Below are 12,693 nucleotides of genomic sequence, written 5' to 3'. Positions count from 1 at the left end.
ATTTGAAGGATACAGGTGTCCCACCAGGCTCAAGGTACATTGATATTTATTCATATATAGTGTACAAACAATTAGTAAACAATAACAGCATGTTCAACATCATATGACTTCTCCCCCCCCAAGGCTCTATGACCGGGAATACACGGAGGGAGAAAATGTATGCCTTTTGAAAAACTGTATTTTTAGCAGTTTTGATCCTGTGGTCTGCCTTTTCTAGTATCTCAGTGAACGAAATAACGCAAAGTTAGATAATTCTACAATATTATTGGACATATTCTGCTAAGAAGGGCCTCCCCTACCCATATTTGCAATATATGGAGTTGCAATACTAAGTTATTACTTTTAAAAATATGCTAGTACATGGGAAAAAATCGCCTGATTTAAAAATTGTTGTCTATTTAGAGCGGGAAGCTGAGTTTTGCTGTTGTTGTGGGAAACCCCCCAAAAAAATTGGAGGGGGGAGAAGGCAATGAGTTTTTAGGGAAATTTTAGTGGAAAGTAAGTACAATTCCATACTCCCGTATTCTTGGACTTGAAAAAAAGCTGGGACATGCTAAAAACATAAAAAAAAAGGAGACAGAAACGGGACATATAGTAAACAGCAAAAATAATGGCAGTCGAGGCTTATTACTTCGGTGATGAAAAGCATGACTAATATTTCATTTTACCTTTTAAAGTTTGTTATTTGTGTTATTATAATATTGCCTTTTTAACGCTTCTATTTGTTGTTTACTTTGTATTGTAGTTCAACTTCCACGAAATTTTTGACTTAAACAAATATAATATTAACAAACTGCTTTACGTTCTTCTTCTTCTGCTAAGGTTTATAAGTCTTCCAGTCATGACCTTTTCAGTGTTTCGAGTCTTCTAGTTTTGTAGTTAAATTTGACTGAACGACTATTTAAAGCGTTTCCTACTAGCAAACCGATTTCTTAAAATAAGATCGGCAGTTATCAGTGGAACAAGGAAGCTTATAAAATTGGATTGTCGAATAGCAACATACGGAACAGCAAAGTTTATAAGCCCAACTCACGACTGGGCAAAATCAACAATCCACAATCTTGTTTTCGCGCGCAGTTGTCGAATTCACGATCTAGATCATAAACTTACAATCCCGATAGTCAGCTAAGTAGAATTTCCATAATCTGGATTACCAGTGGAACGGTAAATTTACGATCCAAATCAAAAAGTATGGGTAATATAAGAGTGGGAAGTGGCGCTATTGTAAAAAAAAACTCAACGCCATCTAGCGTTTGGTAGTACTTTTCATTTTCTTCAGGCTTTATAAAAAAAATTTCTGCCAGGAACTGAGATCAGACGCCTATTAATAACCTAATTTTATCATTTACAGTAATTCAATTAATTACTCTTATTGTTATATTGAGAAAATTTCAAGTGTCACCAAATGATAGATGGCATTGGTAGTTTTTTTTTTCGACACTACAGTCAGTTCCTACTCTTGTAAGTTACCCTTACTCTTTACTCAGGATTGCGATTTTACAATCCAGTTTTTCAGTGAAAAGGCCATTAGTCTTTCAGTGTTGGCTCATTTTTGATTGCTTCTTCTTCTAGGTATATGGTGTCATTTTCAAATGCGTTTTCTGATCAGAAGGAAGGTGAACCTCAATCGATCATAATCTGGGATGTATTAACAGGACAGAGAAAGCGTTCTTTCAATGCTGATTCAGGAAGCCTAAATTGGCCAGTGTTTAAATGGTCTCATGATGACAAATTTTTTGCCCGAATTAGTCAAGATACCCTTAGTATTTATGAAACATCGGTAATTAAATTCTACTTTTTTGTATTCTTTTTGTTTCATTTGATTAAATCAGAAGTATTTTAGCTCAAGATAGATTAAATCGGCAGCATTTTTGTCTGAATTAGTTTGTTTTTAAACAAATAATTGGTCTAGATACCTCTATTAACTGTGATTGTTTGATTAAACTCTGACTTTGTCTTTTTATTATTATTATTTGGTGATATCGGATTTTTTTTTTTTTTTTTTTTTTACTATAACTTGTTAAGATACTATAATATTAATAAAACATTGGCAAGCTAACAAAACCCTCACTTCATAAAATTTTATGAAGTGAGAAATATTTTTTCGGCCGAATTATTTTGGATTGGAAATATTTTACCTGAATTAATTCGTTTTATCTGAACGGGTCAAGATGCTTATAGCCTTTACAGTACCTTTTTTTTTATAATTTAATGAAATTTTGATTCTCTCGCTGTATTTTTCTTTCATAGTCTATTTTCTCACTTTATTGTGATTGAATGATCACAAATATTTAGTCAAGTTGTGGTTTAACCCCACTACCATAAAATGAGCATATAGATTCTTTTCCTCAGCATAGTCTCTTTTCAAATTGAGGTCCCTTTTAACTATTATAACAACTCACTGTACGATTATGTGAGAAAGAGAGACAATGCTTAGGAAAAGAGGTTGTGTGCTCACTTTATGGGAGGCCATTATATGATCACAAAAATTTAGTCAAACTGTGGCTTAACCCCATTCCCATAAAGTGAGCACCTGGCGTCTTTTCCTCATCATAGTCTCTTTTTCTCACATAATTGCACAGTCTGAGTTGTCATAATGGTTAAAAGGGATTTCAGTTTGAATAAGCATTTGTGACCATATAATGCCCTTTGAATCATAGCAAGTGCAATAACGCTGCCTAAGTAAAGAGTGATGTGGGGACAATTTATTATTCATTTATTTTTTAGTTTCTTTGTTTTAGACCAGGGCACTTTGTATTTTGATATATTCATTTTGTTCAACGTAGTTAAAAGTTCTGGAAATTAGGTCATTGAGGGTGATAACCCCGTCAGAAGGAGTTGTTGCAGGAACTTCGAAAGGGCCTCATTGGAAATTGCAAGTTCTAGTGCCCTTTTTAATAGTCAAAAGTGATTGGAGGGTGAAAATTCCCCCCACGCCCATCATTTCCCTAAATACATCCAATCAAAATTTTTAGATAGCTATTTTGTTCAACGTAGTGGAAAGGTCCAGTTGTCTTTGAGGATGACAATCCCCCCACAGCCCTCAGGGCAAAGGTTGTAAGTTGTATGGAAAGGATGGTCGTATTAGCTTTGGAGGGAGCTTGTTCGATTTGAAATTAGAAGTTTTAGTGCTCATTTTAAGAGTCAGAGTGATCGGAGGGTAACTAGCACCCCCCCCCCCACCTCACGACCTTCTTTCCACAAATACATCCTATAGTAATTTTGGGATAGCCTTTTGTGCAAAAGCAGTCTAAAGATCACATAACAAGGTCTTTGGGGTTGACACAAAACCCAAGAGTCTGGTGACAAGGGTTGTAAGTAATGCCCCGGGGGTATATAAGGTCTATAAGGAAGGAGTGGTTATATGAACTTTAGAGGAAGCTCATTTGATTGGAAATTTAGTTCTAGTTCCCTTTTAAAAGTCAAAAGCTATGAAGGGCAATTTGCCCCCCCCCTCTCTCCCTGACACCGTCTTTTTCCCAAACGCATTCAATCAAAATATTCAGGTAGCATTTTGTTCACAATAGTCCAAAGACCATATAACAAGGCCTTCAGAATATACACAACCCCTCAGAGCCCAGGGACAAGGGTTGTAAGTTATGCCTTGGGGCATGCAAGGTTTTTATGGAACGGTTGGTCGTATAAACTTCGGATCGAATGGGACTAATTTGATTGGAAGTCAAAGTTTTGTGCCCTTTCTATGAGTCAAAATTGAATTGAGGGCAACCAGCCCCTCCCCCACAAGCCTATCATTCCCCAAAATACTTCTAATCAAAATTTTAAGAGAATTATTTGACTCAGTATTTTTGAAAAATTCAGTAATTATTAGTGCTGACAACCCCCCTACCTTCTCAAGACCAGAACATAATCGCATTAAAAAAAAAAAAAAATGATTGTGGATCGTTAGTTTAATATCTACATACTGACATTCATTTCTTAAAGTTTTAATATTTTTGTATTTATTAAAGGCAAAAAAGTAAAAATATTTAAAATGTTTTTTTTTCAATATAGTGCAAATTATGTTCTGGTCTTGAGAAGGCATGGGGGTTGTCAGCCCGACTGATGTTCATTGTTGCTCGTTTTGAGTTTGACTCGGTTCATCTTTTGTAATTTCTGTTCGTTTTTGGGTTTCATTTATTTGTTTATAGTTATTTGTGGTAGTTTTATGCTTGGAGGATTATTTGACGTTATTTTTGCTCAGTTTTTGTTTAATGGAGCTCTTTACACAAAAACCTGTTTTGTGAAAAAAGTTTTTTAAACCAATTATAACAAATCGGATTGCGCAATGAAGTGAGAAAAATGGACTGTGTGGGAGAAATATAGACCATTATTTAGGCATTCAAGTCATACTGTACAATAAAATTATACGATTTTTTTTTAATAGTGCACTAGACATTTTTTTTTGTAAGTTCAAGTTCAATCATTTTATTATTCACATATACATGTTTGACTTGGCCCAAGGGGAGACAAGCTTGAAAAACTTTGCCTAGACAAAGATAAAATAACAAATAGCACTACAGTTCAGAGATAAACACAACGCCAAAGATACAATAACACAACAGTAACACGAAAGTAGCAACTAGCCCAGGATTCATAAATAATTATCAAAAATTTCAATACTATTAAATATAAATTAATACTTATAACATATAAGTATTAATTATTAATATTATATATATATTAATATTATATATATATATATATTATATACTATTAATTATTAATTTATAATATAAATTAATAGCTGAGAGGGCCACTTTCAACCAGAGGAACAAAAAATACAAAAAAAAATGTAAAAAAAGATACAAATAACTTATATCTTATTTATTGTATTTTTTTCGTTTAAGTCCCATACATCCTCATGGGACGTCTTGGGGCCACTCCTTCCAGAATTTGATGAACTAGGGCTTGATATGCTGTTCTGTCAAGTGCAGTTCGGGATAGTTGGGCAATGCGTTGTCGGTCAAAGTTTTCGATCCATCTTTTGCGCGGTCTCCCCCGTGGTCGAAGTCATTCAGTTGTCCCTTCAAGCGCGGTCTTATATCTTATTTCGTAGACGCTAAATTAAAGATAATTTTAAACTAAATAAAATTTAAGATTCCTTTTGATTAAGAGGATAGAAGTAAATTTATCAAAAAGATCCTTGTGTGCATCCCAACACTGGGATATTGACACAAATGGAGCGAATTTAGATCTCTCAGTACTATACTTGTCAATTATTTTTTTTACATAATTATGATTATTATGTTATATTTTACAGTTCTTTATCTTTTCTATTTATGTCTATTTTCCTAGTAAAACAATCTCAACCATTAGGTGCTCTTAGTCCATGCTGCCTTTACACATTTACATAAGAAAATTCTGATGTTATTTCTTCTTTCCATAAGATATGCATTTTGTTCCAAAGGGTGAGTAGGTCTCACCCTTTGACGAGAGCTTTATTATTTACTTTGAGTTTATCTCTCTGTATGGAAAGGCATCTCTCTGCTAAGAGGGGATTTGTTTGAACAGTATATTAGACAAGTTATATATTATTATATTTCAGTCTTTTAAACTGATGGATCTAAAATCAATCAAAGTCCCAAATATTCGAGATTTTGGCTGGTCACCATCTGAAAATACTCTCGCCTATTGGGTCGCTGAAGAGAAGGATGTACCCGCCAGAGTCACTTTAATAGAAGTGCCAAGGTAATATTTTATCCCTCTCTCTCTCTCTCTCTCTCTCTCTCTCTCTCTCTCTCTCTCTCTCTCTCTCTCTCTCTCTCTCTCTCTCTCTCTCTCTCTCTCTCTCTCTTCTCTCTCTATCTTATTTCTCTCAAGATCTTGATTCCGGATTCGCTTCTTTATTCTGTAATTTCGAAAAGCTTCCTTATTTCTTTCTTTTGAACTTTTCAAACATTCTTGGGGACATCTCGTAGTTTTCTTTTCGCCTTTTCTTTCCTTGTGATCAGACTTGTTTCGTTTCTTTATTGTTTTTAACGGGGCTCGAGGTCAAATTGCATATTACTCGTAAGTTTTTTTCTAATTAAAAATAATTAACTTTCCATTCAAAATCCCTACTCCGATGAGGGATTTCTCTCTCTCTCTCTCTCTCTCTTCTCTCTCTATCTTATTTCTCTCTATCTCTGTCTTTGTCTTCTCTCTCCCTTTCTCTGTCTTTCTCTTCTCTCTCTCTTTCTTTTTCTCTCTTCTCTCTCTTTCTCGTTCTTTTTCTCTCTTTCTCTTCTCTCTCCGTCTCTCACACCCTCTCTCTCTCTCTCTCTCTCTCTCTCTCTCTCTCTCTCTCTCTCTCTCTCTCTCTCTCTCTCTCTCTCTCTCTCTCTCTCTCTCTCTCTTCTTTCTCTCTCTCTCTTCTTTCTCTCTCTCTTTTTCTTTCTTTCTCTTTTTTCTCTCTCCCTTTCTCTCTCTCTCTCTCTCTCTCTCTCTCTCTCTCTCTCTCTCTCTCTCTCTCTCTCTCTCTCTCTCTCTCTCTCTCTCTCTCTCTCTCTCTCTCTCTCTCTCTCTCTCTCTCTCTCTCTCTCTCTCTCTCTCTCTCTCTCTCTCTCTCTCTCTCTCTCTCTCTCTCTCTCTCTCTCTCTCTCTCTCTCTCTCTCTCTTCTTTCGATTTCTCTCTTTTTCTTTCTCTTTCTCTCTTTTTTTTCTTTCTCTTTTTTCTCTCTCCTTTTCTCTTTACTCTCTCTTTCTCTCTCTCTCTCTCTCTCTCTCTCTCTTTTTTTCTTCTTTCTCTTTCTCTCTTTTTCTTTCTCTTACTCTCTTTTTCTTTCATTCTCTTTTTTCTCTCTCCCTTTCTCTCTCTCTCTCTCTCTCTCTCTCTCTCTCTCTCTTTCTCTCTATCTATATCTCTCTCTCTCTATTTTGCTCTCTTTAAATACATGCTTAATTTCAATTTTACCGATCTTCCATCTTTTAACGGTCTAGTCTTCCTTGATTGTCCTTAAGTATTTGAATAGGCTTGCAAAAAGTGTATGCCTTGCAGTTTTCTTGTGAAGCTAGTTCTAACTATGATAAAATGTGTAGATCAAGTTTTGGTTTACTTTAAGTTTAACATTTATTGTCATAGTTAAAAGTCGTTCGCAGGAAAAGTGCGAGGCAGATACTTTTGATACAACAAATTAACTTGATTATAAGGCTAAACTAAATTACATATTTTATTATTGTTAAAAGTAGCTTCCCACGATATCATCTCAACCCTCGCTGAATCATCGCGGTTTTGTCAAACATGAATCGAGTATAGCTTAATCGAAATGCTCTGGCTTTGAAATTTAGCATGGTAAATACAAATCGATAAAAAATAAGAAAAAGAATACGGCACGGGACTTACAGTTTCTACTGGCGGTGTTGATCTACGTTTCATGGCTCTTCAGCTATGGATCACAGAGGGGAATTGGGATTCAGCCATACTGTGCTTTCGCACACCCATCTTATTCACCTTCCACAGCTTCCTCCTGATACCCATTTAGACCTGGGTTGACTCAGAAACCTTAACTCAAACCACTGTCCTTACGGACAAATGATTTCAAGTCTAGCGTGTTAACCATTTGACTAGAACGGCTTTGATCTGTGAAATTTGGGGGACTAAAAAAAAACTTGGGACTAAGAAAATCTCTTCATTTTACAGAAAATTTTAAACAGTTGAGCCAGTCAGATGCATTTAAACTTTCGACATTTCTACTGGCCTAAAGATTCACCTAGGAGATGTAAAATTCAGGGATTCTTCCAGAAATAATAATGTATCTGGGTAACTAAAAGACGTCAAAGATGAAAACTAATTAAATTAAATACTTTTTAAGACCACACTGGCTATTCTCAATGTTTGATAGAAAACGAAAAAATGGAAGTAATTAGGAAACCAAGAAAACTGGGGTGATTTTCAGCCAGTTGAAAAAAAAATGAAACGAAAAGACAAAAACTAGAAATTTTGGCAAGGATTTCGCCATTCCGTCCTCAATGTTAAAAAAAAAAAGCTCAACCTTTTGAAGTGAACGCTAACGAAGCATAAAAAATTTCTTCGTTAGGTTCCACTCAAAAAGGTTAGTTCTTTTTTTTTTTGCACTGAGAATGGCTTTGCATGATAGAAGCATTGCCAGAATTCTTGGATTAAGAATCCGATTCTAATGGATGCGACCACGTATAGTCAGCTTATAACAGTAGTAAATGCGGTCTTATTCGACCACACACTGGTCAGTGCCCCTTTGCGGTTTTGTTTTTTGTCCAGTGTAGTGGATAAAGTCGTTTCTGGGAACTAAGGGAACTAAGATTCAAGCCTACTTGTTGCAAGGCGCTAAGGAGTAGTGACTTTCAACGTAAGTATAGCCAACTAACATGGATGTGTATCGCTGTTAAGGCTATGTTAGTATGGTTATGGCAACGTTAGTATAGCCAACTAACATAGCTGTTTGTTGCTGTTATGGCTATGTTAGTATGGTTATGGCAACGCTTGTATAGCCAACGAACATAACTGTTTGTTGCTGTTATGGCTATGTTAGTATGGTTATGGCAACGTTAGTATAGCCAACTAACATAGCTGTTTGTTGCTGATAAGGCTATGTTAGTCTGGTTATGGCAACGTTAGTATAGCCAACTAACATAGCTGTTTGTTGCTGTTATGGCTACGTTAGTATGGTTATGGCAACGTTAGTATAGCCAACTAACATAGCTGTTTGTTGCTGTTATGGCAACGTTAGTATGGCCCTAGGGCGGCTTTGTGCTGTGATCCGTTTTTTGTAGTAGGTCTTTGTCCTATAATAAGCCTACTTTTTTTATCATATAATGTCTGCCGCATTTCTAAGAAAATTATATAGTAAATTTCTAAGAAAAAAGTATATTTCTAAGAGAGTAAACTAATTGTACAATTTAAATGACTGGTTTCAAAGTAGATCAGAATGATGTCATATTGTTGTGAAGCGTTATTTGTGGTATTTTGGGGTTATAGTCGTAGATGCCTTTATTCTCCCTTTATAGGGGAGATAAACTCTGGCCCTAAGGTAATTAAACTTTGGTAGCGTGCCTTAGGCTATGACCGAACTACTGAGGCGTACCGACTGAGTATGTTCGAGAGGCTAAAAATAGTTCGTAGAGAGGTTGTCTAAAATACAATACCTTTATTCATTAAACCTGTTATACATGATCGGATATATTCTATCTACTGTGGCTTTCTACCCCAAGATGACCAAAAGTCACGAAAATATCAATAAGATATAAATAAGATACAGACACTTGCAAGGATCCAACAAACGAAAAGGTGTTTCCAATGAGATAAAAACGGGCGTAGGTTCTCCCGGCAAGTCAATCATTCTGCCTCAAGTTTAAAAACTCGGGGTATATATGTGAAACAGATAACCACGTTCTGTTGGTAAATTGACACTGTCATCAAGGAAATTGGTTATTGAGCCAGGTCCCCCCAAACCCACTAATTCCACGATTTGCTTCCCTATCTTAAAAAGTGATATTTTGAAACTTTGTTTTTGCGTCTTAATATATTTTTACTCAATTAATAATTAACTAAATAAGAAAGCTTTACCGCAATACTCCCCATTTAATAAAGAATTGTCCCAATTCTCAATATTTTACTTTTAAAACAACTTAATTTCGTTTAAATCTTTTTTGCTGCCATCTTTGGGTAATTGTTTGCAAATACCCTAAATGGGTTTACGTAGGGTTTTTTTTCGTGGCCCATATTTGCCTGTTTCCTTTTTTTTTTTTTTTTTTTTTTGTCGAAGGATTACAATTTTAAATTTATAATTGTTTATCTTTTTCTATTTCCATATGACTGACGATTACCCATTTACCCTCTTAATATGCATATTCTTTTTTTCTTGACCCCAAGCGGCTTAAATATAATATTAATGGTTTTGCTAAAATTAGATTTCAAGTTATATTAGACAAGTTTATGAATTATTTGAGTTTAAATTTAATTCCCCTTAATAATTTAATTTATCTGTGTGACATGGCTGATATACCGTTTATTTTTCGTTTTAGAAATGCCTTGGTTAAATTTCATACAATATTATTGACTTTTAAATTTTCACATATATTTTTTTTCACATATTTCAATAACAGAAGCTATTTGGCTATGTAGCACATTTTCTAGGCCTAAATTAAGTTCTGATTTATCTCACTTTCTGACGAACTTGTAGTAAAGTCTGTATTACTGCTATAGTTTCCAAAATTTCAGTTTATTGAGTAAGTGATGATAGTATCAGGATATATTTGAACTGGCTTTGAAATTTAAAATTTAAAAAGAAGTTAAAAGTAGATCGTAGAAAGGTTGTCTAAAATACAATACTTTTATTCATTTAACATATAATATAATCGGATATATTCTGTCTACTGGGACTGGCTGTCCCAAGAAGACCACAAGTCACAAAAACAACAATAATATATAAATAAGAAACAGACACTTACAATGATCCGACAAAGTCCAAGGTATTTCTAATGAGAAAACAAACGGGCAGAGGTTCACCCGGCAATTCAAAAAGTCTGCCTTAAGTCTCAAAAATCGGGGTATATATATGAAAAACCTAACCACGTCCTTCCGGTACATTGACGCATTTAGCCAGGAAATTGGTTATTGAACAAGTTCCCTCCAAGCCCATAGATTCCACGATTTGTATCCTTGTCTTAAGAAGTGGTATTTTAAAACTTTGTTTTCGCGTCTTAATATATTTTTACTCAATTAATAATTAACTAAATTAGAAAGCTATACCACAATACTCCCCATTTAAAGAAGAATTGTCCCAATTCTCAATATTATACTTTTAAAAAAAATTAATTTCGTTTAAATCTATTTTGCTGCCATCTTTGGGTCATTTTGTGCATCTACCCTAAATGGGTTTCCTTTGGGTTTTTTTTCTGGTCCCATCTTGGCCATGTTCCTTTTTTTTTTTTTTTTTTTTTTTTTTTTTTTTTTTTTTTTTTTTGTCGAAGGATTTCAATTTGAAATTTATCCTTGTTTCTCTTTTTGTCTGTCTCTAGGACTGACGATTACTCTTTTACCCTCTTCATATGCATCTTCTGTTTTACTTGACCCCAAGCGGCTTAAACATAATATTAATGGTTTTCTTAAAATTAGATTTCAAGTTATTTTATACAAGTTTATGAATCATTTGAGTTTACATTGAATTCCCCTTAATAATTTCATTTATCTATGCGACGGGGCTGATATACCGTTTATTTTTCGTTTTAGAAATACCTTGGTTAAATTACATATAATATTTTCATTTTTAAATTTTCACATATATTTTTTTTTCACATATTTCAATAACATAAGCCCTTTGGCTATGTAGCGCATTTTCTAGGCCTAAATTAAGTTCTGTTTTTATCTCACTTTCTGACGAACTTGTAGTAAAGTCTGTATTACTGCTATAGTTTCCAAAATTTCAGTTGATTGAGTATGCGATGAAAATATCAGGGTATATTTGAAGTGTCTTTGAAATTTAATACTTCCCAAAAATGCCTCAAATAAACGATTGAGAAATTGATCCAAAAAGATGTTATGGAAAATTTGACTTCCAAAAAAAATTAGCTTAGGATGTATCTATAATAAATATTAACATCAGAATAAATAAAAAGCCTAACATTTTACACATATAGTAGAAAGAAAAACTCAATTTTGTAAAAGTTTAATTCTTTTCATTACTTTTCTCTCTTTTAATTACTCCAAAAGTAATATCTCACTTCAATCGAAACGTTATGTTTCTTGCTGGATCATTCTTTTCAAACTTAATACTTAGCTGATTATTTTACAAAAAAAAATTATTAATACTTTGACTCGAGGTCAAACATTTACATATAACATTAAATCACTAGTTAAAATTTAAAGTAAATTAAAAACATAGTATATATACAAGCATTGTGTAGTAAACTTACACAAGCATTGTTAAGTAACAAAACTTATATACAACATTTATCAAAAAATACATTTGGTTAAAGTTTTAAAAGTTATTTTAAAACACTATAGTAATTTAAATATACACATAGCATTTTTTTTCAAATAAAATTTCTCAAAAGGCAACACTAGAATGTTTTATAAATCTTTTTTTTTCCATTGGCAAAAAGGTCAAAATACGAATTTAGTTAAAATCAATAGTATTACTGTTATCATAGCGCAGAACTCGCTTCACTACATAACGTACCTTGCACTTTCATATTTATGGACTGTAGTGCCAACCGTTGTCTGCGATTGCAGATAAAAGTTTTTTTTTTTTATTAATTAATTTCTTTGCGAGAGATTATGGTTTCGTGCAGACAAGGTTTCTTACACCCTTCCCTCTGGGGTTTGATGTTTCCTGTAATACCAATATTTAAAAGCGTATATAATCAATCCCATAATCATTAAAGCAGTTATGAAATATCCCCAAGTTCAGGCTAATAAGCCTTTATAATAAGTGGTTCTTTCCACTTCCGTCTAGGTAAGTCTTTTTTCCGGGGAGTGGTTTATTGTTCATTTCTTAGTAACACGAGTTTTCAAATATAATTACAGTTCTATGCGCTATGATGCGCAAAAAGAAATCATAATACGTCTATGCGCTACGCGCTACGTGTGCTCAAGGGTTGTCAAAAACTTGAGACAAGTTTTTTTTGTATATTACTAAGTTTAACTGTAGTAATTCACATATTCAAGGTTTATCCTTTTCTAAAAGAATATATATCTTTTTTTTCAAAACTATATTCAACAATAGCTAAATTTGTAGC

General features: G+C 33.9%; 2 protein-coding genes across 3 annotated transcripts in view; one reads left to right on the top strand and one right to left on the bottom strand.

The window, feature by feature from the left end:
- Positions 1-5,692, top strand: part of LOC148954663 (eukaryotic translation initiation factor 3 subunit B-like) — a 63,334-nt gene extending 57,642 nt beyond the window's left edge. Inside the window, exons 6-7 of the mRNA XM_089086454.1 lie at positions 1,573-1,780; positions 5,546-5,692. Of these exons, the coding sequence (XP_088942580.1) occupies positions 1,573-1,780; positions 5,546-5,692 (355 nt within the window). The remainder of the gene's footprint in view (positions 1-1,572; positions 1,781-5,545) is intronic.
- The window catches only part of Ggamma30A (guanine nucleotide-binding protein subunit gamma-e), a 224,381-nt gene that overhangs the window by 154,206 nt on the left and 57,482 nt on the right, over positions 1-12,693 (bottom strand). The gene's annotated exons all lie outside the window — the stretch shown is intronic.

The sequence above is a fragment of the Artemia sp. Qi Xiang Cuo genome, chromosome 3 (genome assembly GCF_049724085.1).
Source record: "Artemia sp. Qi Xiang Cuo chromosome 3, ASM4972408v1, whole genome shotgun sequence".
Lineage (NCBI taxonomy): Eukaryota > Metazoa > Arthropoda > Branchiopoda > Anostraca > Artemiidae > Artemia > Artemia sp. Qi Xiang Cuo.
This window is presented reverse-complemented; position numbering and strand designations above follow the sequence as displayed.